At 46.9% G+C, this 25,813-nt stretch overlaps 1 protein-coding gene across 1 annotated transcript in view; it reads left to right on the top strand.

Annotated features, from left to right (window-relative positions):
- The first annotated feature begins 8,555 nt into the window (after nucleotides 1–8,555).
- tnpo3 (transportin 3) overlaps nucleotides 8,556–25,813 on the top strand; it is a 73,538-nt gene continuing 56,280 nt past the window's right edge. Inside the window, exon 1 of the mRNA XM_070897270.1 lies at nucleotides 8,556–8,903. Within this exon, the coding sequence (XP_070753371.1) occupies nucleotides 8,784–8,903 (120 nt within the window). The 5' untranslated portion in view covers nucleotides 8,556–8,783. The remainder of the gene's footprint in view (nucleotides 8,904–25,813) is intronic.

Consider the following 25,813-nt stretch of genomic DNA (forward strand, 5'->3'; position numbering starts at 1 on the left):
TTAAATGTAATGAACATCCCTCATCTTGCAGACTGAATTGCACTCTGGTATATTTTGGGGAATAAAAGGTCCAAGAAGTGGTTTGGTTAGAACTTGGAACAAGTAGGAATGTTTGATCTATGTTTTAAAGATATTATGATAATATTGTATTAGACAGTAAAGTTCCTCTGGGGCTCATGAATGAAATGATGAATACTGTATAACATTGAATGAGAGGAAGTGAGTGAGGATATAAGATGAAAACAGGAAAATTACACAACCAAATTTAAAAAAAATCATTGTTCTTAGGTGAATTGGCATAAATCACCTGGGTGCAATCTGGTATTAATGTAAATTCTTGTGAAAGTCAGGGAAGTGTAATAAATTGAAAAGCTTTTTCTTTGAGATGTTTGTGCCATTGCCTATACTGAACAAGAAAACTGAATTTGATAGCCTGGCCATTACCCGAGACATCAGAACCATGCAGAGGGAAATGAACAAAGATCTCCCGACACCCCACAATCTTTTGATAAAATCACCTGAAAGCCCGAGAATGGCTTGGATCAAATGTCATGTGTGGCATGATATTGTGATACCAGCATGTGTGTGAATGAACAAGTCTCAGACATGCTCAGTTATCGACAACAGCATAACATTAAATGGTTAATGTGGCTCAGGAGAGTGAGACAACTTTTTAAATCATCAAGGCCATAACATATTCTCCATAGAGAAACCAACTTTGAAAAACCTGCAGAGGCATTAAAATTAAAAGTAAAGAGAATGCTGATCAAATTGGGATTTCCTTACAGCTAGAATGGTTTCAAAGTTTCAAAGCCTCTAATAAGTACTGAACAAAGAAAGCTGGTAGGGAAGCTAAAAGCAAAAAAATCATGGAGGCCAAGGCCTGTCTCTGTCTGGACAAGGTGGCCATGATTGTATAGAAACATAGAAAATAGGTGCAGGAGTAGGCCATTCGGCCCTTCGTATACAAATCAACTACAAACTGAAGGTGGGAGACAAGGGACCATACCGTACAGGTTCCATAACGAAACATGGATCCAAGTGAACTCTGATGAAAGGTCACCAACCTGAAACATTAACTCTGTTTCTCCCTCCACAGATGCTGTCTGACCTGCTGAGTATTTCCGGCATTTTCTGTTCTTAATTCAGATTTCCAGCATCTGCAGTTATTTTGTTTTTGTATTAACTATTGGTTTGCCAAGTACAAATGGTGATCATCATAGCACGAAAACATATGTGAGACCCAAAAAAATACATCCCACCTCACAAAAAGAACTCTACCTGTCTGATCCAGCAAAGAACCCAAATGTTAATGGACTAGAAGTCATTGAATCAGGAAATGTATTATGTAACGATGTGCATTTGGAATTGTACTGCGTTAAACATGAACTTGAATTTGTCAACCAAATTATGTGAAGGGAGTTATTCACAATTAATCGACAAAATGGTAGGAGAATTAGTAAAGGATGTGTTAGTAAAGAATAGAAAACAGGAACCAAGGGCTGAGGCAGATGGGGAGCATTATGAGAATCAGTTTAAATCACAAAGAAAGCAATGGCCAACAGAATGACTAAGAATAGGAGTAAACAGAATAGATATAGAAAGTATGAGGGAACACGATGAGGTAATGAAGAAGCAATTAAAAAGATTATTGGCAAACAATGAGGCTAACCAGAATCAAGACCTTACTAGAGATGTCGCGTGTAGCCTCGAAGCGACATTTGTGTTGAATGTGGTACAGAAGGGGCTGGACAACATAGAAATCCCACAACATCAAATGCCTTTGTTTATTCATGAAGAACAACTGAGAAGATGGTTCAAAGGAACCACGACATAATATGATGCGCCAGATGGGAATGGCATTTTTGGCCCTTCGAAATGAGGGCAGGAACAAGGAAATCATACTGCTGGCATTGGCACACTTGTCAGAAAAGAATACTGGGAAGTATACTGGATAATAGAGTGTATCAAAGTGAGTAAAGACTCTGAAATAGGCCCGGTACATAAACAATATGAAGGATACCCAAGCCATCTGATAAAGAACGGCAGAACTTGGATAGTACCGGACATAGAGTGCTGCCACCTAAACGGGACCGCTTGAGTTTGTAGGTGTGCTGTGGTACGAAGACATACCATCCAGCCTGCAGGTTTATAATTGATGAAGAATCATCCAATTGTAAGATGAGTCAAAGTCTCTGGGAAGAAGCACGGACTAATATAGCCTACAAAAGCAAGGAAAGACACTGAGATCACCACAGCTGCTCTTATAATTGTTGAATTAACAAGATGGCACATATCGTGTGTTTCCAGCTGGGGAAAACCCAAATTGGCGATAAAACATTGGTGCCAGTGAACCATCATAATGTGAGGTTTTGGATAATGAGATGATTCAATCAACCTCACACAATGGCCATTATAGACCTCCTCTAGCCCTCAGTTTGAAATCCATAACCTATAGAATGAGAACCTCGCATATGCTACAAAATAATAAGCAAATAGAACAGGCAATTAAGAAACTAGGAAATCATGAATGGTGTGGTGTTATACCCATGGGTTAGATTATTTCAGATGGGATTGGTGACAGCCCAGATATTAACATTTGAGATCCTGGCCATTGCATTGTGTCTTGTGAGGAAATCAATGAGGGACACAGAAAATATAAGGAAAGATAAGGAAATAGCAAGGGCACTAAGAGGAAGCCAGGATTATTAAAGACAAAGAAGGATTAAAACACTTTGCTAAGAGGTAACATAACCCATCGGGGAAAAACTAAAAATGTAGGACATGTTGACATATGGAATGCAGTTAATTCAGCTTCTGAAAGGTGCTCATGTTTAGTTCATTCGATATAGGGAAAAAATGCAGTTGGTATCACTGGAGAGAGCGAGTAAGAGAGAGACACAGATTTCACTTAGCAACAGCTGATGTTTGCAATCGAATGGGCTTGGATAGAATAGAATAGAATGTTTAGATTAGAAATATTATGTCAAGATAAGAAAATCTAGAGATTAGAAGGTTGATTTGTACCACAGCAAGGCCACAATGTTTTTATGTGCTTCTTCTTTTTTTCTAATAACACTTCTGTGAAGAGCCTTGGGACCTTTTACTATGTTAAAGGTGCTATATAAATACAAATTGTTGTTGTTGTTGTAACGTTGTTGATGTATGTTGAAGAAAATTTACACTTGTGTCTCAGGACTATGCAGTAGCCAGAGACTATCATATTAGGCAATGCCTGCTCCAGTTTGATAAGAAAACAGTTCAAGGGGCACGAAAAGGCCCATGCCTAGGTTTGTGTCTGTGACTATACTCCATTTATAAATTGCTTTCTGTGCTGAAGTTAAAGAATAAAATGATTATAATCAGAAGACCGAATTCGTTACTACTCAAGTGAACAAACAGAAGTTTGTTTAAGACAACAAAAGGTAATGCAGTAGATGTAATATATTTGGATTTTCAAAAGGTTTTTGCTAACCTACTGCATAGTTGACTCATCGCTAAGATCAGAACATGTGGAGTCAGGGGGCAGGTAACAGAATGGATAGAAAGCTGGCTACAAAACAGAAAACAGAGAGTAGGGATTAAGGTTGCCACTTAGACTGGCAAAAGGTGGGACGTGTGATCCTCAGGGTTCTGTGCTGGGACCACTGCTAGTCACAAATTACATTAAAAATTTTGCCTCGGGAATCGGAAGTACACTTAAAAAATTTGCAGAAGACATTAAATTGGTGAGTGTAGTTAACACAAGAAAGAATGCGACAAAATACAAGAAGACATTAAGAAACGTGCAGGATGTGAGTACAATTGGCAAATGAATTTCAATATTGATAAGTGTGAGGCGGTACATTTTGATGGGAAGAATAAAAAGGCCACATACTGCTTGGATAATAACATTCCAAATTGGGGCAGAGGAGCAAAGGGATTTAGGGGTATATATTCATAAATCACTAAAAGTAGCATCACATGTTAACAAGACCATAAAAAACAAGCACCTGGTTTCATTTCTTAAGGCAAAGTTATGTTAAACTTGCATTGAACCTTGGTTAGACCAAACTTGGAGTACTCTGCACAGTTCTGATCTCCATATTATAAAAAAGGATATAGAGGCATTGGAGAGTTGAAAATAAGAATCACAAAGGTGATACTAGAACTGAGAGCTTATACTTATCAGGAAAAGCTGAACAGGCTGGGGTTCCTTTTCGAGAAAAGAGAAGGCTGAGGGGTGACCTGATAGACATCTTTAAGATAATGAAAGGGTTTGATAGGGTAGGTGTGGAGAAAATATTTCCACTTGTGGGAGTCCAAAAGCAGAGATCATAAATGTAAGATCGTCACTAATAAATCCAATAAGGAATTCAGGAGAAACTTCTTTACTCAGAGAGTGGTTAGAATGTGGAACTCACTACCACAGGGAGTAGTTGAGACGAACAGCATAGATATATTTAAGGGGAAGCTAGGTAAGTACACGAGGGAGAAAGGAATAGAAGGTTATGCAGATCGGGTTCGATGAAGAGGGGTGGGAGGAGGCTTGTGTTGAGCATAAATTCCGGCATAGACCAGTTGGGTCGACTGGCCTGTTTCTGTGCTGTAGCCTCGATGTATTTCAATGTAATCCTTACCGAACAAAAATCTATTGGGCTCAGTCCTGAACATTGTAATTGATCTAGCATCCACAGACTTTTGGGGAGAGAGAGTTCCAGATTTCTACTATTGTTTGTACAAAAAAGTGCTTCCTGATTTCACTCCTAAATGGCCTAGTTTTAATTTTAAGACTGCGCCCTCTTGTTCTGGATTCCACCACCAGAGGGAATAGTTTCTCTCTATCTACCCTATCGAATCTTTTATTCATTTTAAAGACCTCAATTAGATCATCTTTCAATCTCCTAAACTTGAGAGAATACACGCCATGTCTATGTAATCTGTCCTCATAATTTAACCCTTTAAAAAGAAAAGAAAGACTTGCATTTATAGGACACTGGGGAAAATCCCTTGCTCTTTAAAATAGTGCCATAGGATCTTTTACATAAGAATATAAGAAATAGGAGCAGGAGTAGGCCATACGGCCCCTCGAGCCTGCTCCGCCATTCAATAAGATCATGCCTGATCTGGTCATGGACTCAGCTCCACTTCCCTGCCCGCTCCCCATAACCCCTTATCCCCTTATCATTTAAGAAACTGTTATTTCTGTCTTAAATTTATTCAATGTCCCAGCTTCCACAGCTCTGAGGCAGCGAATTCCACAGATTCACAATCCTCTGAGAGAAGAAATTTCTCCTCATCTCAGATTTAAATGGGCGGCCCCTTATTCTAAGATCATGTCCCCTAGTTCTAGTCTCCCCCATCAGTGGAAACATCCTCTCTGCATCCAGCTTGTCAAACCCCCTCATAATCTTATATGTTTCGATAAGATCACCTCTCATTCTTCTGAATGCCAATGAGTAGAGGCCCAACCTACTCAACCTTTCCTCATAAATCAAACCCCTTATCTCCGGAATCAACCTAGTGAACCTTCTCTGAACTGCCTCCAAAGCAAGCATATCCTTTTGTAAATATGGACACCAAAACTGCACACAGTATTCCAGGTGTGGCCTCACCAATACCCTGCATAGCTGTAACAAGACTTCCCTGCTTTTATACTCCATCCCCTTTGCAATAAAGGCCAAGATTCCATTGGCCTTCCTGATCACTTGTTGTACCTGCATACTATCCTTTTGTATTTTATGTACAAGTATCCCCAGGTCCCGCTGTACTGCAGCACTTTGCAATCTTTCTCCATTTAAATAATAACTTGCTCTTTGATTTTTTTCTGCCAAAGTGCATGACCTCACACTTTCCAACATTTATACTCCATCTGCCAAATTTTTGCCCATTCACTTAGCCTGTCTATGTCCTTTTGCAGGTTTTTTGTGTCCTCCTCACACATTGCCCTTCCTCCCATCTTTGTATCATCAGCAAACTTGGCTACGTTACACTCAGTCCCTTCTTCCAAGTCGTTAATATAGATTGTAAATAGTTGGGGTCCCAGCACTGATCCCTGCGGCACCCCACTAGTTATTGATTGTCAACCAGAGAATGAACCATTTATCCTAACTCCCTGTTTTCTGTTAATTAGCCAATCCTCTATGAGCCCGTGGAGTGGCTGATGTGCAACGGTCACCACACGTTAAAAAAATCCATGCACAGGCATCTTCTACCCCCTCAATTGATGTTCAGGTCTGGAACATCGGGTCCTTCATTTGAAAAATCTGTGAACTCTTGTGGAAGCAAGTCATCTTCACTCGAGAGACCACCTATGATGATTACCCTCAACCCCGTGAACTTTTATTTTGTGCAGTAACCTTTTATGTGGCACCTTATCAAATGTCTTCCGGAAGTCCAAACACACCACACCTACTGGTTCCCCTTTATCCACCCTGTTCATTACATCCTCAAAGAATTCCAGCAAATTTGTCAAACATGACTTCCCCTTCATAAATCCATGCTGACTCTGCCTGACCGAATTTTACTTTTCCAAATGTCCTTCTACAATAATGGACTCCAACATTTTCCCAACCACGTTAGACTATGTTAGACAAACTGGTCTATAGTTTCCTGCTTTTTGTCTGCCTCCTGTTTTAAATAGGGGCGTTATATTTGCTGTTTTCCAGTCTACTGGAATTTACGGTCCACCTAAGAAAGCAGATGGGGCCTCAGTTTAACGTCTCATCTAAAATACGACACCTCCAACAGTGCAGCACTCGCTCAGTACTGCACTGGAGTGTCAGACTAGAATTTTGTGCTCAAGTCTCTGGAGTGGGACTTGAACCCACAACCTTCTGACTCAGAGACGAGAGTGTTACCATTGAGCCCCATGTCATTCTGGTGCATCTGCATTGTACCGTTTCCAAGGCCAACATATCAGTCCTGGGTTTGGTATCCAAAATGGAACACTTTGCTCCAGGTGGGGTCGGAACAAGGCTCTGTACAACTGACGCATCACTTCCTGCCTGTTGTATTCCAGTTCCCTTGGTTTTCATAATGTTACTGCCAAATTCCCCCTGCCCCCTTCCCTTCCTTCCTCCCCTTCCTCTCCTCATGTCCCCTTCTCCCCTTCCTCTCCTCCTGTCCCCTTCTCTCCCCTCCCCCTGTCCCCTTCTCTCCCCTTCCCCTCCTCCTGTCCCCTCCCCTTCCCACTCCCTCCTATCCCATCCGTGTTTGATTGTGACACAATCGAATTATTTTGTGGAAAAGATGCCTTCATTTGTGGTGTAGTTGGAGCTGCATGCACACTGTAGTGTCAGTGTAGGTTATGTACTGAAGCCCTGGAGTGGGGCTTGAATTCACCATCTTCTAAATTGAGGTAAACGTGTTAGTAACCGAACAAAGCTGACACTTAAATGTAGATAATAACAGTCATTGCCCTTCAAATATTTGAAGCCCTGATGGATGTGACATGGAACATAGGAACAAGAGGAAGCCATTCAGCCTTTCAAGCCTGTTCTGCCAGTCAATTAGATCATGGCCGAGCAGTATCTTAACTCCATCTACCTGCCTTGTTTCCGTAACCCTTAATATCCTCACCTAACAAAAATCTATCAATCTCAATTTTGACATTTTTAATTGACCCCCAACCATAACAGCTTTTTGGGGGACAGAGTTCCAGATTTCCACTACCCTTTGTGTGAAGCAGTGCTTCCTGGCATCACTTTTGAACTGCCTAGCTCTAATTTTAAGGCTATGACCCTTTGTTCTGGACTCCCCAGGGTAAGGTGCTAAATGAATGCAAGCATAAAAACATAGAAAATAGGTGCAGGAGTAGGCCATTCGGCCCTTCGAGCCTGCATTACCATTCAATATGATCATGGCTGATCATGCAACTTCAGTATCCCATTCCTGCTTTCTCTCCATACCCCTTAATCCCTTTAGCCTTAAGGGCCACATCTAACTCCCTTTTGAATATATCTAATGAACTGACCTCAACAACTTTCTGTTGTAGAGAATTCCACAGGTTCACAATTCTCTGAGTGAAGAAGTTTCTCCTCATCTCGGTCCTAAATGGCTTAACCCTTATCCTTAGACTGTGACCCCTGGTTCTGGACTTCCTCAACATTGGGAACATTCTTCCTGCATCTAACCTGTCCAATCTTGTCAGAATTTTATATGTTTTGATGAGATCCCCTCTCATTCTTCTAAATTCCAGTGACTATAAGCCTAGTCGATCGAGTCTTTCTTCATATGTCAATCTAGCCTTTTTAATATCCAGTTTTATTTCCTTTTCTGCTGCATTCTGGTACCACAGGTGCTGACAACACAATTTTCTCGTGGCTTTTTTTCCATGGGTTGGCAGGCTATTCAGCTATAGGGGAATCATGTTTAATTATTCTTCAAAAACAAATGTGTATCATCCCCAAACGATTGGCACATGACAGGTCTGGGTGTTACACACTCAAAACATAATTGGAATGGAAATGAAGGTCTTGTTTGGGGGAAGAGAGAGGGCCAGGAGTTCAAGTCTCTCTCTTCCCCCGACAGCTTCCTGTCGTGGTGGAACCCGCGAGTGAGGGGGTGGGTGTTCCAATCGGAGCGCTTGTTGTGTGAGGCCGAGTTCCGGTGCGGGCTCAATGGCGGCGGCGGCGGCGAGACTCTGTGAGGCGATTTAAAATTAGAGAAGAATTTAATTCGGAATCTGAATCAAATTCCCCCGAGCGAACGGAACGGCGCCCCGCCCCGCCGGGGATCGAGCGGCTTCCAGTCCCACCGTCCCGTCCACAGCGTGCCGGAGCCCAAGCGGGGCCGCAGGCGCCATGGCCGGGGACAGGCCCTCGCTCACCGTCGTCTACCAGGCCGTCAAGGCGCTTTACCACGACCCGGACCCGGCCGGCAAGGAGCGCGCTTCCGTCTGGCTCGGCGAGTTCCAGAAATCGGTAAGGCAACGGAAGAGCGAAGGAGCGCGGTAATCGAGCCGCAGGCTTCAACCCGGGGCCTGCGGGCCCTCACACAGTCGGGGGAAGAGGGAGAGGAGGCCGAGCCCCAGAGAGCCGGCAACAGGCACCGGAGGGAGGGGCAAATGGGGGCCCGCCAGTGCGGAAAGTTTATTCCATTCAAAACAACTTCACTTTAATGTTAAAGATTTGAGATCAAAACCGGCCCCATGAATCAAAAGGGAAACTTGTCACCAAGTGAACATAAACCGAGATCAAGAGCTCCACCTTAATCTCAGTAACTTCACAGTTAATATTTATCTAAACCTGTCACCAAGTGACGATCGTCTGGGCTTCCTTTTGATGGAGCCAGAGGAGAGGCAGTTTATAAATTCACCACACTCAATCGGCTCCACTTTAATATCAATAATTTTATAGTTCATATTTATCTAGCGATCTAAACTTGTCGCCAAGTTAAAATTAAACCGGAAACGTTCTGTTGGCGCCAGAGAGAAGAAAATATATATTTTTTAAAAGTCATATTCGGTAAACTCCACTTTATCAATAATCTGAGTGTTAATCAAGTGAAAAGCATCTGGGATCCTTCTGATACCAGAGCTAGAGGAGAGGAAAAATTCAGTGCGCTCCACTTTATTATCAATAACTTTGTGTTTAATCTTTTAGATAAATATTAAATATAATCGAGTGAAAATAAACCGGGGTTATTCTAATGAAGGAGCCAGACCAGAGGAAAAACAGTTGAAAAACTTCTTCATGTTCAGTGAGCTCCACTTCAACATAAATAATTTAATATTTGAAGGGTTAAACTTGTAATCAAGTGAAAATAAACCAGGATCATTCTAATGTAGGACCCAGAGGCGAGGGAATCAACAGAGCTTCAAACAGTGTTATTTTTAGCTTCCCTTCTGTAATTTTATATTTTAATGTGTGCAAAAGATCAACTTGTATTAACATGAGACACTAGGATATTTTACAGCAATAAACGAAACAGTTTACAAATTCAGTAAGCTCCACTTTAATATTAATAACTTAATATTTAATTATTTAAAGGATTAACTGGTAACAAAGTGAAAATAAACCTGGATCGTTCTAATTATTGAGACAGGAGAGGGAAACAAATTCAGTGACCTCCACTTTAATTTAAGTAATTTCATATTTAATATTTAAAGGATTAAACTTCACTGAGGAGTTGTACTCTCAAAGTCTGCAGCATTTTCAAACTTAAAAAAAATTGTTGATTAAAACAAACTCAGCATTAAACCGGCTCACCTTTTTTAATAATTTTCTTGTTTCAAATCTTTAATTGAAATATTGACGACAAGGATGGAGGATGAATGAGAATCTGCATCTCTTTTTAAAAAAAAAAATAGTTGATTTAGTCTATTAGAATTCAATAATAATTTGGATCTGACTCACAGGCTTGCAGATTCACCACCGTTTAATGTGTGTTGAGACTTCAGGTCCAAGTCTTCTCATTTGTTTTTGGGATGTAGACGATGCTGACAAGGCCATATTTGTTATCTTGCGTACGAGGTGTTGGTGACCTTGTCCTTCAACTACTGCAGCCCCTGTGTCGATTGGTGTTTCCTCAAGGCTGTTCCAGCGACGAAGAAGGGACGGCAATATATGTCCGAGTCAGGATTATGTGTTAATGGCTAATCTCCAATTGGATGGATAATATGTGTGTTGGCCGGAAAGTTGGTTATCCTGTTCAGTATGACATGTTATACAGATGGCAAGAAATGGTACAATATTTAGCAGTCAGCTGTGCCTCAGTGAGTTAGGTTGTGAGTTCAATCTCCACTCCAGAGACATGATCCAGGCTGATACTTAATTGCAGTGCTGATGGAGTGTTGCACTGTCGGAGGTACCGAATTTTGGATAAGACATTAAACTGCGGCCCCATCTGCTCTCTCAGGTGGATGTAAAATATTCCATGGCACAATTTCTAAGAAGTTCACCCTGGTGTCCTGACCAATGTTTATCTCTCAGCCAACATCACTAAAAACAGGTTATTTGGTCATTGTCACATTGCTTGCTGTACGCAAGTTGGCTCCTGCATTTCCCCACATTACAATACTGACTACACTTCAAAATTATTTCATTGGTTGTGACATGTTTTCGGATGTCCTGAGGTTATGAAAGATGGTATATAAATGCAAGTAAAAAAAAAAAAAGTTTGATTTATCCAAAAGTAATGTAAACATTAAGAATATTTGCTGAAAGGTAACACTTTTTCAAATATGTAATAATACAAAGTTACTTAGTTTTAATGTTGAGTTTGTGAGTCAGAGAAAAACCACGTTACATTATAGGGTGTGTAACCTGAGAGCATTCTGGGCACTTCACATTGCCTCATGCCATGTGATGTAATTAAGTGTTTACTTTAACTTGCCTTTGCTGAATGGGTTTTGAGAGAGAGGCTTTAATTCATTTCTCCCCGCTTGCAGCAAAGGAATTAATTTTGTGTTTTCTAAGGAAGCAACAAAGAATGTGCTCCACAGCTGAGATGTTTAGGGATTCTGGGTGTTAACAACCGCTGCGATATTGCGGTTTTTTTCCCCACCTCGATTTGCCTGCTAGCAAGATGTGTCCACTGCCCTGCTCTGTACAGCTGTTGGAATGTCTGCTGGGATCATCTCTTCTAGACGATGTCTTCTGGATCTGTGCCATGTAGAACAGGGAGGTCCTAGGTTCGTTCTCCAGTTGGTGCTGATCTCACGGGGTACTGCAAATGGCTCCGGCGCTGGGTCAGGGAGGGGGAAATCAACCATGGTTCCTGTTCTTGATCATTATCTAGCGACCCCTGCCATTAAATCCGAAGTCCCGAGCGGGCTTCCGGGGAACAGATGTCTTCTGGAACATAAAAGATTGCTACGCAAGATAAGGGCTCATGGGGTTGGGGTTAATATTATCATGGATAGAAGATTAGTTAACGGATAGAAAACAGATTAAGGATAATCGGGTCATTTTCAGGTTGGCAGGCTGTAGCTGGGGGGTGCCGCAATGATCAGTGCTTGGGCCTCAGTTCTTTACAATCTATATCAATGACAGATGAAGGGACCAAGTTCAATGTATCCAAGTTTGCTGATGATACAAAGCTTGGTGGGAAAGTAATCTGTGAAGAGGACAGGCTCCCGGGGAAGTGACCGGTCCCGGACAGGCTCCCGGGGAAGTGACCGGTCCCGGACAGGCTCCCGGGGAAGTGACCGGTCCTGAACAGGCTCCCGGGGAAGTGACCGGTCCTGGACAGGCTCCCGGGGAAGTGACCGGTCCCGGACAGGCTCCCGGGGAAGTGACCGGTCCCGGACAGGCTCCCGGGGAAGTGACCGGTCCCGAACAGGCTCCCGGGGAAGTGACCGGTCCCGAACAGGCTCCCGGGGAAGTGACCGGTCCCGAACAGGCTCCCGGGGAAGTGACCGGTCCCGGACAGGCTCCCGGGGAAGTGACCGGTCCCGAACAGGCTCCCGGGGAAGTGACCGGTCCCCAACAGGCTCCCGGGGAAGTGACCGGTCCCGGACAGGCTCCCGGGGAAGTGACCGGTCCCGGACAGGCTCCCGGGGAAGTGACCGGTCCCGGACAGGCTCCCGGGGAAGTGACCGGTCCCGAACAGGCTCCCGGGGAAGTGACCGGTCCCGAACAGGCTCCCGGGGAAGTGACCGGTCCCCAACAGGCTCCCGGGGAAGTGACCGGTCCCTAACAGGCTCCCGGGGAAGTGACCGGTCCCGAACAGGCTCCCGGGGAAGTGACCGGTCCCGGACAGGCTCCCGGGGAAGTGACCGGTCCCGAACAGGCTCCCGGGGAAGTGACCGGTCCCCAACAGGCTCCTGGGGAAGTGACCGGTCCCTAACAGGCTCCCGGGGAAGTGACCGGTCCCGAACAGGCTCCCGGGGAAGTGACCGGTCCCGAACAGGCTCCCGGGGAAGTGACCGGTCCCCAACAGGCTGCCGGGGAAGTGACCGGTCCCCAACAGGCTCCCGGGGAAGTGACCGGTCCCCAACAGGCTCCCGGGGAAGTGACCGGTCCCTAACAGGCTCCCGGGGAAGTGACCGGTCCCGAACAGGCTCCCGGGGAAGTGACCGGTCCCGGACAGGCTCCCGGGGAAGTGACCGGTCCCGAACAGGCTCCCGGGGAAGTGACCGGTCCCCAACAGGCTCCTGGGGAAGTGACCGGTCCCTAACAGGCTCCCGGGGAAGTGACCGGTCCCGAACAGGCTCCCGGGGAAATGACCGGTCCCCAACAGGCTCCCGGGGAAGTGACCGGTCCCGAACAGGCTGCCGGGGAAGTGACCGGTCCCCAACAGGCTCCCGGGGAAGTGACCGGTCCCCAACAGGCTCCCGGGGAAGTGACCGGTCCCCAACAGGCTCCCGGGGAAGTGACCGGTCCCCAACAGGCTCCCGGGGAAGTGACCGGTCCCCAACAGGCTCCCGGGGAAGTGACCGGTCCCCAACAGGCTCCCGGGGAAGTGACCGGTCCCCAACAGGCTCCCGGGGAAGTGACCGGTCCCCAACAGGCTCCCGGGGAACTGGAAGGTCCAGCACAGGTTCCCGGGGACCTGACAGGTCCCGAACAGACTCCCGGGGAACTCGAGCTCTGCAGGGAACTTGACGATTTTCAGAAGAGAGGTTCTCTGTGGGATTGAGACAGAAAACCAGCGGTTCACACCACTGTACACTGCATCAAAATGCTTTTAAGACATTGTCTTTATGGTGATTGCAGCAGTCGCCGGTCACCTGTACTATGCACACTGATGCAATCTTGAGTGTTGAGACTTTGAGTGACTTGCTAAGCTGCTCCTATGTTCGCCATATGAGTCCGAACTGCTCATGCCAGATCTTTGAACAGGTAAGAACTAGCATGACCAGTTCTACCTTGTTGGCACTGCTTCTAGTGCAGTGTTCACACTAGCGTTTTGATGAAGTATAATGGGCATGTAAACTGTGTTCATTTGAACAGTAAAGAATATCTTTCAGTTCAGCTGTACATTGTCCTTCTACACTTGGCTCGTGTCTGCAAAGGGCACTTGGAGCTGTGTAGTGTGAGTGGGAACAGGTCTGTCAGAGATGCTGGGACCAATTTGAGATGATAAATAAAGTGTCACCAGGGGACACAGTCTAAGGATAAGGGGTAAGCCATTTAGGACTGAGATGAGGAGAAACTTCTTCACTCAGAGTTGTTAACCTGTGGAATTCCCTACCACAGAGAGTTGTTGATGCCAGTTCATTGGATATATTCAAGAGGGAGTTAGATGTGGCCCTTATGGCTAAAAGGATCATGGGGTATGGAGAGAAAGTAGGAAAGGGGTACTGAGGTGAAAGATCAGCCATGATCTTATTGAATGGTGGTGCAGGCTTGAAGGGCCGAATGGCCTACTCCTGCATCTATGTTCTATGTTTCTATAGAAGACCTATGGCATGTTAAAATGCAGAAATTTACCCAACGTCATATTGGTATCAGTATAGTAAACTTAATGGGGCAGTGCAGAGGGAGCTTTACTCTGTATCTAACCCATGCTGTACCTGCCCTGGGAGTGTTTGATGGGACAGTGTAGAGAGAACTTTACTTTTCATGTAACCCATTATGTACTTGCCCATGTGCCACATAAAAGGTTACTGCACAAGATAAAAAATTCACGGGGTTGGGGGTAATATATTAGCATGGATAGAGGATTGGCTAACGAACAGAAAACAGAGAGTAGGGATAAATGGTTCATTCTCGGGTTGACAATCAGTAACCAGTGAGGTGCTGCAGGGATCAGTGCTGGGACCCCAATTATTTACAATCTATATTAATGACTTGGAGGAAGGGACTGAGTGTAACGTAGCCAAGTTTGCTGACGATACAAAGATGGGAGGAAAAGCAATGTGTGAGGAGGACACACAAAATTTGCAAAAGAACATAGACAGGCTAAGTGAGTGGGCAAAAATTTGGCAGATGGAGTATAATGTTGGAAAGTGTGAGGTCATGCACTTTGGCAGAAAAAAATCAAAGAGCAAGTTATTATTTAAATGGAGAAAGATTGCAAAGTGCTGCAGTACAGCGGGACCTGGGGGTCCTGGTGCATGAAACACAAAAGGTTAGTATGCAGGTACAGCAAGTGATCAGGAAGGCCAATGGAATCTTGGCCTTTATTGCAAAGGGGATGGAGTATAAAAGCAGGGAAGTCTTGCTACAATTGTACAGGGTATTGGTGAGGCCACACCTGGAATACTGCGTGCAGTTTTGGTTTCCATATTTACAAAAGAATATACTTGCTTTGGAGGCAGTTCAGATAAGGTTCACAATGTTGATTCCGGAGATGAGGGGGTTGACATGAGTAAAAGTTGAGTATGTTGGGCCTCTAATTGGAATTCAGAAGAATGAGAGGTCATCTTATCGAAATGTATAAGATTATGAGGGAGCTTGACTGGGTAGATGCAGAGAGGATGTTTCCACTGATGGGGGAGACTAGAACTAGAGGGCTTAATCTTAGAATAAGGGGCCATCCATTTAAAACTGAGATGAGGAGAAATTTCTTCTGAGGGTTGTGGATCTGTGGAATTCACTGCCTCAGAGCTGTGGAAGCTGGGACATTGAATAAATTTAAGACAGAAATAGACAGTTTCTTAAACGATAAGGGAATAAGGGGTTATGGAGAGCGGGCAGGGACCTGAGTCATTATTGGATCAGCCATGATTGTATTAAATGGCGGAGCAGGCTCGAGGAGCCGTATGGCCTACCCCTGCTCCTATTTCTTATGTTCTTATGTACAAGGCGAAAGGTTTGATATAGGGTGGGAGGGTATGTTGTAGAGTGGAGAGGGTATGAGGTGGAAAAGGTGTGTTTTGTACAGTGGCGGCTGGGGGTGTGAGGGGGAGGATGTGTTGTACAGAGAGAATTGTGAGGGGTTGGGAGGGTGTGTTGTACAGGGAGAATGATTGGGTGTTGTGTCGAGAGAATGGTGAGAGATTGGGAGGGTGTGTTGTATGGGAGAATGGTGAGAGGTTGGGTGGGTGTGTTGTGCAGAAAGAATGGTGAGAGGTCGGGAGGGAGTGTTGTACGGGGAGAATAGTGAGGGTTTGGGAGGATGTATTGTACAGGGAGAATGGTGAGAGGTTGGGAGGGTGTGTTGTATGGGAGAATGGTGAGAGGTTGGGTGGGTGTGTTGTGCAGAAAGAATGGTGAGAGGTTGGGAGGATGTGTTGTACGGGGAGAATGGTGAGAGGTTGGTAGGAGTGTTGTATGGAGAGAATGGTGAGAGGTTGGGAGGGTGTGTTGTACAGTTACGGAGTAATGTAACGTTGGGGAATGTGCTCGTACTGTCGTTCTCCTGGTTTACTTGTAAAATAACTTGGGACTCGGTCCCTCGATGCAGTGTGAACTGATTCTTCACGGAGGAATATATTCAGTTGTACGAGTGTTCCCATATCTCACTGCTGTCTGCAGCTTGCGCTCTTCACCGTTGTATGAGTGACAAGCAAGAATCTGAAGACTGATGCAAGCGTGGAAAAGAAAATGTGCTTTACAACATGATTATTATGAAACGATGAATCATTTTGCATCAAAGGGCATTGTACTGGGCAGAATTTTATAGCTTGTCTGAAAATTGGAAATTGGCATGTGAAGGTGTCAAAATAGAGGGCATCGTATATTGAATGTTGGTTACCGCTAGCGGATCAATTCCATTCTGGCTTTCCCTCCCACCTTCATTTTATTTCCTTGTTTGGAAAAGAGTCTGCCCGCCCCTTTCTCAAGGTGGAGATAAACTTGCTACTGGTGGGATCTCCATGAGATTTTAAGTTGGTGATAGTACACTATATAAAAGAGGCACTTCACTTGAGGCCTGTGACTCAGTAGTGTCACTCTCCCAATTTTGCAGTGTGTATTTGGGTCAGTTGAAGGACCAATAAGGGAGCTGCAGTCTGCTTTAACACTATTGGCTGCTGTGAAAACCCACCAATCACTGGGCTCTCTACGCTGTTGTACTGCCTGCTTTTCTGCTCATGGTACAACCATGCTGTGGGGTGGGAATTTGTCTGGCCTGTTTGTGGTGAGCATTGCTGGGCCCAGCTGATTGCAATTCTCCTCCCAGAAGCGGATGCAATGTCAAATTTCTGATCTGTTGAAATCAAGTCCTCATTTTTTTTTTAAACTGCTGATTGAGTAATGCACCTAAGCCAACCTAGAAGGAAGTAAGGCTTTAGATATCAGAAGTATGCTGGGCTAAGGGAATTCTAATTTATTTTCCTCCAGCTTGGTTTTGTCTGTTGCCTTCAACAACTCTTGATGGAGCCCATTCTTCTCTGCTTCCACGGGCGGGCAATGACCATCGCTCCATCCCAACCTCCAATCACACTCCTTACTGGGATTCTGGGATGAATGGTCTTGTATCTCCTTTCTGAATAGGAATTCATCCTGTCCATTTTAAACACTGCCATGGTTTGCTGTTTTGCCATACCTGCTGCTAATCCCTTTCACCCCTCTCACTTTAAAAAAAAAACTATTGCCAATATTTGCTATTTTCTCCCCAAACTCCTGAGTTCTCAAATCCTGTGCCCAATAAAGTACTTTCCAGGATCCTCATACCTGCGAAAATCTTAACGAGATGTATTGAATCGCTCCTGCTCTTGGGTAAAGTCCCAGGGTAGACGATCTCTCCTCATAACTCCACCCTCAGCGTTCAGGAATCAACTTCGTAGCTCTATTCTAAAATCCCTCCAATAATTCTTTCCTCTAATATAAAGACCAAAACTGAACATGGTCCTCCCAATGTGGCCTCACCAAGAACAGATGCAACTTCAGCATGACCTTGTTAGACCCACAGCTCTACATCCCAATATTTTATTTACTTTCTTGCTACCTGCCAACACTATTAATGACCTATTCAGCAAACCCATCCCCCAATTTCTTCCTTTTTCTTATCTGAAACACATTGCCATTTAATATTTTTGCTTTACTCTTCTCTTTGTTGAATACGCCGTTGCCATCCTACCACCCATTCACCCAGGTGATTCCTTTGGATTATGGCACATTAGTTGGCATTACAGGTTGACCCTCTCTGGTCTGGGACACTCTGGTCCGGAAACATCCATGGTTCGGCATTACTTTGCGGCTAATGGGCGGCCATGTCCTTGCTGTCGGCGGCGACCAGGTTCCTGGGCTGACTAGAAATTTAATTGAGTGGTGGGGGCGGCACCGAGACGTACCGCTGCACGCTCGACCGCCACCCACGTGGTGACCTCATCGAGCGTGCATCGCCCCTTTGCCGCCGCAAAATTAGGTGAGTATGGTGGCCTTATTCGCAGGCGTCCGTACAACCCGGGAAAGGTGGTGGGTCACCGGGGATCCCAGGGCGGTAATGTCCAGGGATTGAGGTAAGTGTTTATGTTTATAGCCCAGGAGAGCGATGAGCAGCACTCTACAGGTACCGGTAAGCTTAGGTCATGCATATGCTTATGTAGGGTGTATCGGTGCAGTCATACAAAACTGAACTCCCATGGTTCGGAAAATTCTCTGGTTCGGCACCGGTCAGGTCCCGAGCGTGCCGGACCACAGAGGTCCAACCTGTATTGGCCAGTAACCCAATTTGGTGTCATTTGCAAACGGGTATCTTGGGCAATTATTAACACCAGCCCCATCACCAATTCCGCTGGCACTTGTTTCCACTCTCACACCTCCAGCGTGCCTCTACCTTTCGCTGTCTACCTTCCAGCCATACTTCAATCCAAGCCATCTCTCTCGTGGGCACATTCCTTGCCAGTCAGTCTGTTGTGTGAGACAGTGTCAGATGTCCAGGTAACTAACGCCCACTGCCTCGCGCTCATCTACAAGATCTGTAACCTCAAATAAAACTAGTAAATTAGTCAGATACAACCTACCCCTTCCGAACCAGTACCTGCTCGTCCTAACCAGCACCTGAACTTCTGGCTGAGCCTTTAGACTATCCTCCTTCAATAGATGGAAGGTGTTGTCAACAGTGCTATCAAGAGGCACTTAGAAACGTAGAAAATAGGTGCAGGAGTAGGCCATTCAGCCCTTCGAGCCTGCACCACCATTCAATAAGATCATGGCTGATCATTCACCTCAGTACCCCTTTCCTGCTTTCTCGCCATACCCCTTGATCCCTTTAGCCGTAAGGGCCATATCTAACTCCCTCTTGAATATATCCAATGAACTGGCACTAACAACTCTCTGCGGTAGAGAATTCCACAGGTTAACTTACTCATCAATAACCTGCTCACCGATGCTCATTTTGGGTTCCGCCAGGACCACTCGGCTCCCGATCTCATAACAGCCTTGGTCCAAACGTGGCCAAAAGAGCGGAATTCCAGAGGTGAGGTGAGAGTGATTGCGCTTAACATCAAGGCAGCACTTGACCAATTGTGGCATCAAGGAGCCCTAGTAAAATTGAAGTCAGTGTGAATCGCGAGAAAACTCTCCACTGGCTGGAGTTATACCTAGCACAAAGGAAGGTGGTTGTTGGAGGTCAATCATCCCAGCCCCAGGACATCGCTTCAGGAATTCTTCAGGGCAGTGTCCCAACATCAATGACCTTCCCTCCATCATAAGGTCAGAAGTGCGGATGTTCGCTGATGACTGCACAATGTTCAGTTCCATTCGCAACTCCTTAGAAAATGAAGCAGTCTATGTCCGCATGCAGCAAGATCTGGACATTCAGGCTTGGGCTGATAAGTGGCAAGTAACATTCGTGCCACACAAGTGCCAGGCAATCAACATTTCCAACAAGCGAGAGTCTAACCATCTCTCCTTGATATTCAACGGCATTATCATCGCCGAATCCCCCACCATCAACATCCTGGGGGGAGGGGGGAGGTCACCATTTGCCAGAAACTGGACCAGCCACATAAATACTGTGCCAACAAGAGTGGGTCAGAGGCTGGGTGTTCTGCAGCGAGTATCTCTCCTCCTGACTCCCCAAAGCCTTTCCAGCATCTACAAGGCACAAGTCAGCTGTGTGATGGAATACTCTCCACTTGCCTGGATGAGTGCAGCTCCAACAACACTCAAGAAGTTCGACACCATCCAGGACAAAGCAACCTGCATGATTGGCTCCCCATCCACTACCTACAACATTCACTCCCTCCAACACTGGCGCACTGTGGCTGCAGTGTGTAGCATCTACAAGATGCACTGCAGCAACTCACCATGGCTTCTTCGGCAGCACCTCCCAAACCCACGACCTCAACCACCTAGAAGGACAAGGGCAGCTGGCACATGGGACCACCATCAACTGCAAATTCCCCTCCAAGTCACACATCATCCTGACTTGGAAATATATTGCCGTTCCTTCATCATCGCTGAGTCAAAATCCTGGAACTGCCTCCCTAACAGCACTGTGGTAGTTCCTGCGCCACACGGACTGCAGCAGTTCAAGGCAGTGGCTCACCGCCAGTTTCTCAAGGCAATTAGGGATGGGCAAAAAATGCTGGCCTTGTCAGCGACGCCCACATCACCCACCAATAAAAAAAATGTCCCAAGCATTCTCCCCACAATTGAGTTCAAGTCTGTAACTTGAAGGATCACCACTTGCCCCCCTTTCAATGTTGGGGATCCAATTTCACGTATTCCAATCCATGGGGTGGCTTCTTGATTCCAGTATTTTAAGGATATCGATGCGGAGACTCATTCAGCTCCACCAGCATCCTTTAACGGAAATTGTCAGAGCGCACAGCTTTGTTTACCTGCAGCTTTCCAAACCTTCAATGTAGGAAATGTCCTAAGGCGCTTTACAGAGAGGGGAGTTAAAAATAGATAACAATTTCACTGCTTGATTTTATACATGTCCCTCTGCTGTTCCATCCTTGTACATATAAGGATTTAAAAATCTTTGTTCTTGGGATGTGAGCGATATTCACATGGTGGGCAATATTTATTGGCCCACCCCTTGTTTCTGTGAGAATATCAAGAGTCAGCTGCATAATATAGGACTAGAGTCCAATTGGGTCTGGAAGCAGGTTTATTGAATTCAGTTTCATAACTGGCCATTGTGGGACTTGAACTCCCGATTGCCCAGTTGCTAGTTCAGCACCATAATCATTCGGTTACCTGAAATCTGTTTTTCGTAACTCTTCCATCCTCATTAGCCTAGTGTCCTCTTGTGATGCCACTTAGTGATGTTGATGTTGTACTCTTCAGCTACTTACAAAAATCTAGCGTGCGGACTGTAATATGTGGGTGCAGCTCTGATATTGCAGATTACCCATTTCAGGCCTCTCCTTCTGGGGAGGCGCCATGCAGGGTAAACCTCCCTGTATTCAGCCCAAAGTGTGTAGTTCAATCCTCACCTTCGAAGGAATCACTCCCCACCTTTTCCATTTCCTACACTAACCCTCCTCCTGGTCTTTAAGTGAGACTGTTTTGTGTTCCATTTCTGAGTGTGTGTTTATCAGGAGCCTGGCATGAATACATGCCAAGGCCATTCCATGTAGAACCCTTCCATTTGGCAGTAAGTGAGACGTCAATCTCATTAGTAGTCTACATTCCCAGGACTGTTGAGTTTGCAGTGTGATTTCCAAATGTAGCTTCACCTCTGCACTGTCAGCTCTTGAAAGGAAGTCTTGCCATCAGCACCTACTTTTTAAATTGACTGAATTGAGTCGTTTCACCTTGATATCTCCTTTTCTTTCTCTGTGCTCTTGCTATTTTGGCAAAAGCAATGCAAATAGTAGAGTTCGAAGAATTGGCTGGTAGGAGTTACTGAGCCCGATAGAATGTATCCTGCATACCCCGAATGACTCAATGACTGTACAGTCACAACTGATGACCATCTTCATTGATGCCTTGCCGGGAGATTTGGGCTCGTCATCATCCCAGCCAGCAAGTCCTGCCTGTATATCTAATTGATGTTAATCCAGCTTCTAAACATTAGACTTGGGAACTCCTTCCAGCCAGCACACTGTTACTGATTGTATCTCTACTGATGGCAATCCAGCTCTTGTGCACGAATTGGGCTCTGTATCCCTTGCTAGCCAGCACCCTTGCATTAATGTCTGTTCTGGGTAGATCAGTGTTGGGAGTCCCAATGTGGTGAAGTCCCAAGTTGAGGCCAAGTACTTTACCCTGTGTGGCGGAGGCTGAAATGGCTAAAGGAGAGTGAGGAAATCTGAGAGCGCGTTGGCAGGTGCCTGAGCATAAGTCATTTGCTCAAGGGATATGGCTAATGAGACCTGTGCAGGGAGAATGAAGGTATTTCCCAGAACAAAAAAAAACACATCCTGTGTGTACAAATGTTCAACTTCCTCTTGTCCTCAATTCAGAAGGAACATAGCAATAGGCCATTTAGCCCATCGAGCTTGTTCCGCCATGCAATGAGATCCTGACTAATGTTCCCCCTAAGCTACACAGGCGTGTGGCTGTGCACCAATCGGGAGGTCCTGCGCAGGCGCCTCAGAAGCTGCTGCCGCTGGAAGATTCCGCGCATGCATGGCCGCTCAGCGAACTTAAAGGGACCGCGCACGTTAAAAACATTAGAGGAATCATTGATCATGGCTGATCTGTGACCTAACTCCATATACCCGCCTTTGTAGCTTATCCTTTAAGCTTTGATTAACAGTCTCAGATTTAAAATTAATAATTGACCTAACATCAACTGCCATTTGTGGAAGAGTTCCAAACTCCTGCCACCCTTTGCATGGAGAAATGTTTCCTAACTTCACACCTGAAAGATCTGGCTCTAAACTTTCTGCTATGTTCCCGATACCTAGACTCCCCAACCAGCAGAAATAGCTTCTCTCTAACCTGTCAGTCCCCCTTATTTACTTGAAAACTATGATCAAATCACCACCTAAATTCCAGGAGTACAATTCTGATCTCCATTGTACTGGTGCAGACTCTGAAGCACTGTTTTGTGATAAACAAATTTAAGAATGATAGACATTTATTTACCGCCTTTCATGACCTCAGGATGTCCCAAAGCCCTTTACAGCCAATGAAATGCTTTTGAAGTGTAGTCACTTGTAATGTAGGAAACATGGAGGCCAATTTGAGCACAGCAAGATCCCACAAACAGCAGTGAGATAATGACCAGATGATTTGTTTTTAGTTATGTTGGTTGAGGGATAAATATTGGCTAGGACATTGGGGAGAACTCCCTTGCTCTTCTTTGAAATAAACCCGTGGAATCTTTTACGTCCCCCTGAGTGGGAAGATGGGGCCTCGGTTAACCGTCTCATCTGCAAGACGGCATCTCTGTCAATGCAGCACTCTCTCAGAACTGCATCGGAGGGAGTGTCAAACTTAGATTTTGTGGTCACGTTTGGGAAGTTATGCTTCACACATAGTGGACAGCTTATGGAAGGGGCTCCCAGGTAAGAGTATGGAGGCAAAAAGCATGGGATCATTTAAGAAGCAGGTGGATGCTGTGATGAGCTTGACTTGGTTTTTCCAACTGGATGAGCTAAGATACGGCAGTGTGCCCCTCCACATCTTCCTTCCATGAAGTGAGCTGGTGGCTGGAGTGCGAGCCAGTCCACCCTGATCTTCACATTCTCCACCCTCAGCATAACGTCGTTGTTCCTTTTAACAGGTTTTAAATTTAAACATAGGCTGACATCTCCAATCAGGGGAGGTTGGTTTCTCACCAGATTTTTGAGCGAGTGAAACAGAGTCAATCGGGACATTTACGAGGGAGTTCAATGTTCGATCCATGGGGGCTGTTGGCACAGGAACAAAGGGCTGAATGGCAGCCTTATGCTAAAATCGTTGATTGTATATGAAAGATTAGTGCTTTAAACGTGGTTATTCTCCAAATAGCGTTACTTTCATGGGCATCATATCTATCGGTTTGTTGCAAAAAATAAAGACCACCTCATTGTCATATCGATATCAACCAGCATGAGGTAAACGTGCATAAATTTGTATTGAATTGCTCCCTGTGAAAATTTAGCTGTGAGAATCAAACCCAGTATATTTCATTTCAAATACTTGTTATAGTAAAGTTGGGATAAAATGGAAGTTGTCCTGCAATTTGTGATTGCACCCTGAAACTACAGTGTAATATCTTTAGGAGGCCCTGACTGAATTAAGAGTCACAAGGTCTGCATGGAATGACTCCATTAAAATGTTCTTTCTCTCACCCCCCCCCCCACTCCTCTCCCTCTCTCGCCCCCCTCCTCTCCCTCTCTCGCCCCCCTCCTCTCCCTCTCTCGCCCCCCTCCTCTCCCTCTCTCGCCCCCCTCCTCTCCCTCTCTCGCCCCCCTCCTCTCCCTCTCTCGCCCCCCTCCTCTCCCTCTCTCGCCCCCCTCCTCTCCCTCTCTCGCCCCCCTCCTCTCCCTCTCTCGCCCCCCTCCTCTCCCTCTCTCGCCCCCCTCCTCTCCCTCTCTCGCCCCCCTCCTCTCCCTCTCTCGCCCCCCTCCTCTCCCTCTCTCGCCCCCCTCCTCTCCCTCTCTCGCCCCCCTCCTCTCCCTCTCTCGCCCCCCTCCTCTCCCTCTCTCGCCCCCCTCCTCTCCCTCTCTCGCCCCCCTCCTCTCCCTCTCTCGCCCCCCTCCTCTCCCTCTCTCGCCCCCCTCCTCTCCCTCTCTCGCCCCCCTCCTCTCCCTCTCTCGCCCCCCTCCTCTCCCTCTCTCGCCCCCCTCCTCTCCCTCTCTCGCCCCCCTCCTCTCCCTCTCTCGCCCCCCTCCTCTCCCTCTCTCGCCCCCCTCCTCTCCCTCTCTCGCCCCCCTCCTCTCCCTCTCTCGCCCCCCTCCTCTCCCTCTCTCGCCCCCCTCCTCTCCCTCTCTCGCCCCCCTCCTCTCCCTCTCTCGCCCCCCTCCTCTCCCTCTCTCGCCCCCCTCCTCTCCCTCTCTCGCCCCCCTCCTCTCCCTCTCTCGCCCCCCTCCTCTCCCTCTCTCGCCCCCCTCCTCTCCCTCTCTCGCCCCCCTCCTCTCCCTCTCTCGCCCCCCTCCTCTCCCTCTCTCGCCCCCCTCCTCTCCCTCTCTCGCCCCCCTCCTCTCCCTCTCTCGCCCCCCTCCTCTCCCTCTCTCGCCCCCCTCCTCTCCCTCTCTCGCCCCCCTCCTCTCCCTCTCTCGCCCCCCTCCTCTCCCTCTCTCGCCCCCCTCCTCTCCCTCTCTCGCCCCCCTCCTCTCCCTCTCTCGCCCCCCTCCTCTCCCTCTCTCGCCCCCCTCCTCTCCCTCTCTCGCCCCCCTCCTCTCCCTCTCTCGCCCCCCTCCTCTCCCTCTCTCGCCCCCCTCCTCTCCCTCTCTCGCCCCCCTCCTCTCCCTCTCTCGCCCCCCCTCCTCTCCCTCTCTCTCTCTCTCGCCCCCCTCCTCTCCCTCTCTCTCTCTCTCGCCCCCCCTCCTCTCCCTCTCTCTCTCTCTCGCCCCCCCTCCTCTCCCTCTCTCTCTCTCTCGCCCCCCCTCCTCTCCCTCTCTCTCTCTCTCGCCCCCCCTCCTCTCCCTCTCTCTCTCTCTCGCCCCCCCTCCTCTCCCTCTCTCTCTCTCTCGCCCCCCCTCCTCTCCCTCTCTCTCTCTCTCGCCCCCCCTCCTCTCCCTCTCTCTCTCTCTCGCCCCCCCTCCTCTCCCTCTCTCTCTCTCTCGCCCCCCCTCCTCTCCCTCTCTCTCTCTCTCGCCCCCCCTCCTCTCCCTCTCTCTCTCTCTCGCCCCCCCCTCCTCTCCCTCTCTCTCTCTCTCGCCCCCCCCTCCTCTCCCTCTCTCTCTCTCTCGCCCCCCCCTCCTCTCCCTCTCTCTCTCTCTCGCCCCCCCCTCCTCTCCCTCTCTCTCTCTCTCGCCCCCCCTCCTCTCCCTCTCTCTCTCTCTCGCCCCCCCTCCTCTCCCTCTCTCTCTCTCTCGCCCCCCCTCCTCTCCCTCTCTCTCTCTCTCGCCCCCCCTCCTCTCCCTCTCTCTCTCTCTCGCCCCCCCTCCTCTCCCTCTCTCTCTCTCTCGCCCCCCCTCCTCTCCCTCTCTCTCTCTCTCGCCCCC

Source organism: Pristiophorus japonicus, chromosome 13, assembly GCF_044704955.1.
Source record: "Pristiophorus japonicus isolate sPriJap1 chromosome 13, sPriJap1.hap1, whole genome shotgun sequence".
Classification (NCBI taxonomy): Eukaryota; Metazoa; Chordata; class Chondrichthyes; family Pristiophoridae; genus Pristiophorus; species Pristiophorus japonicus.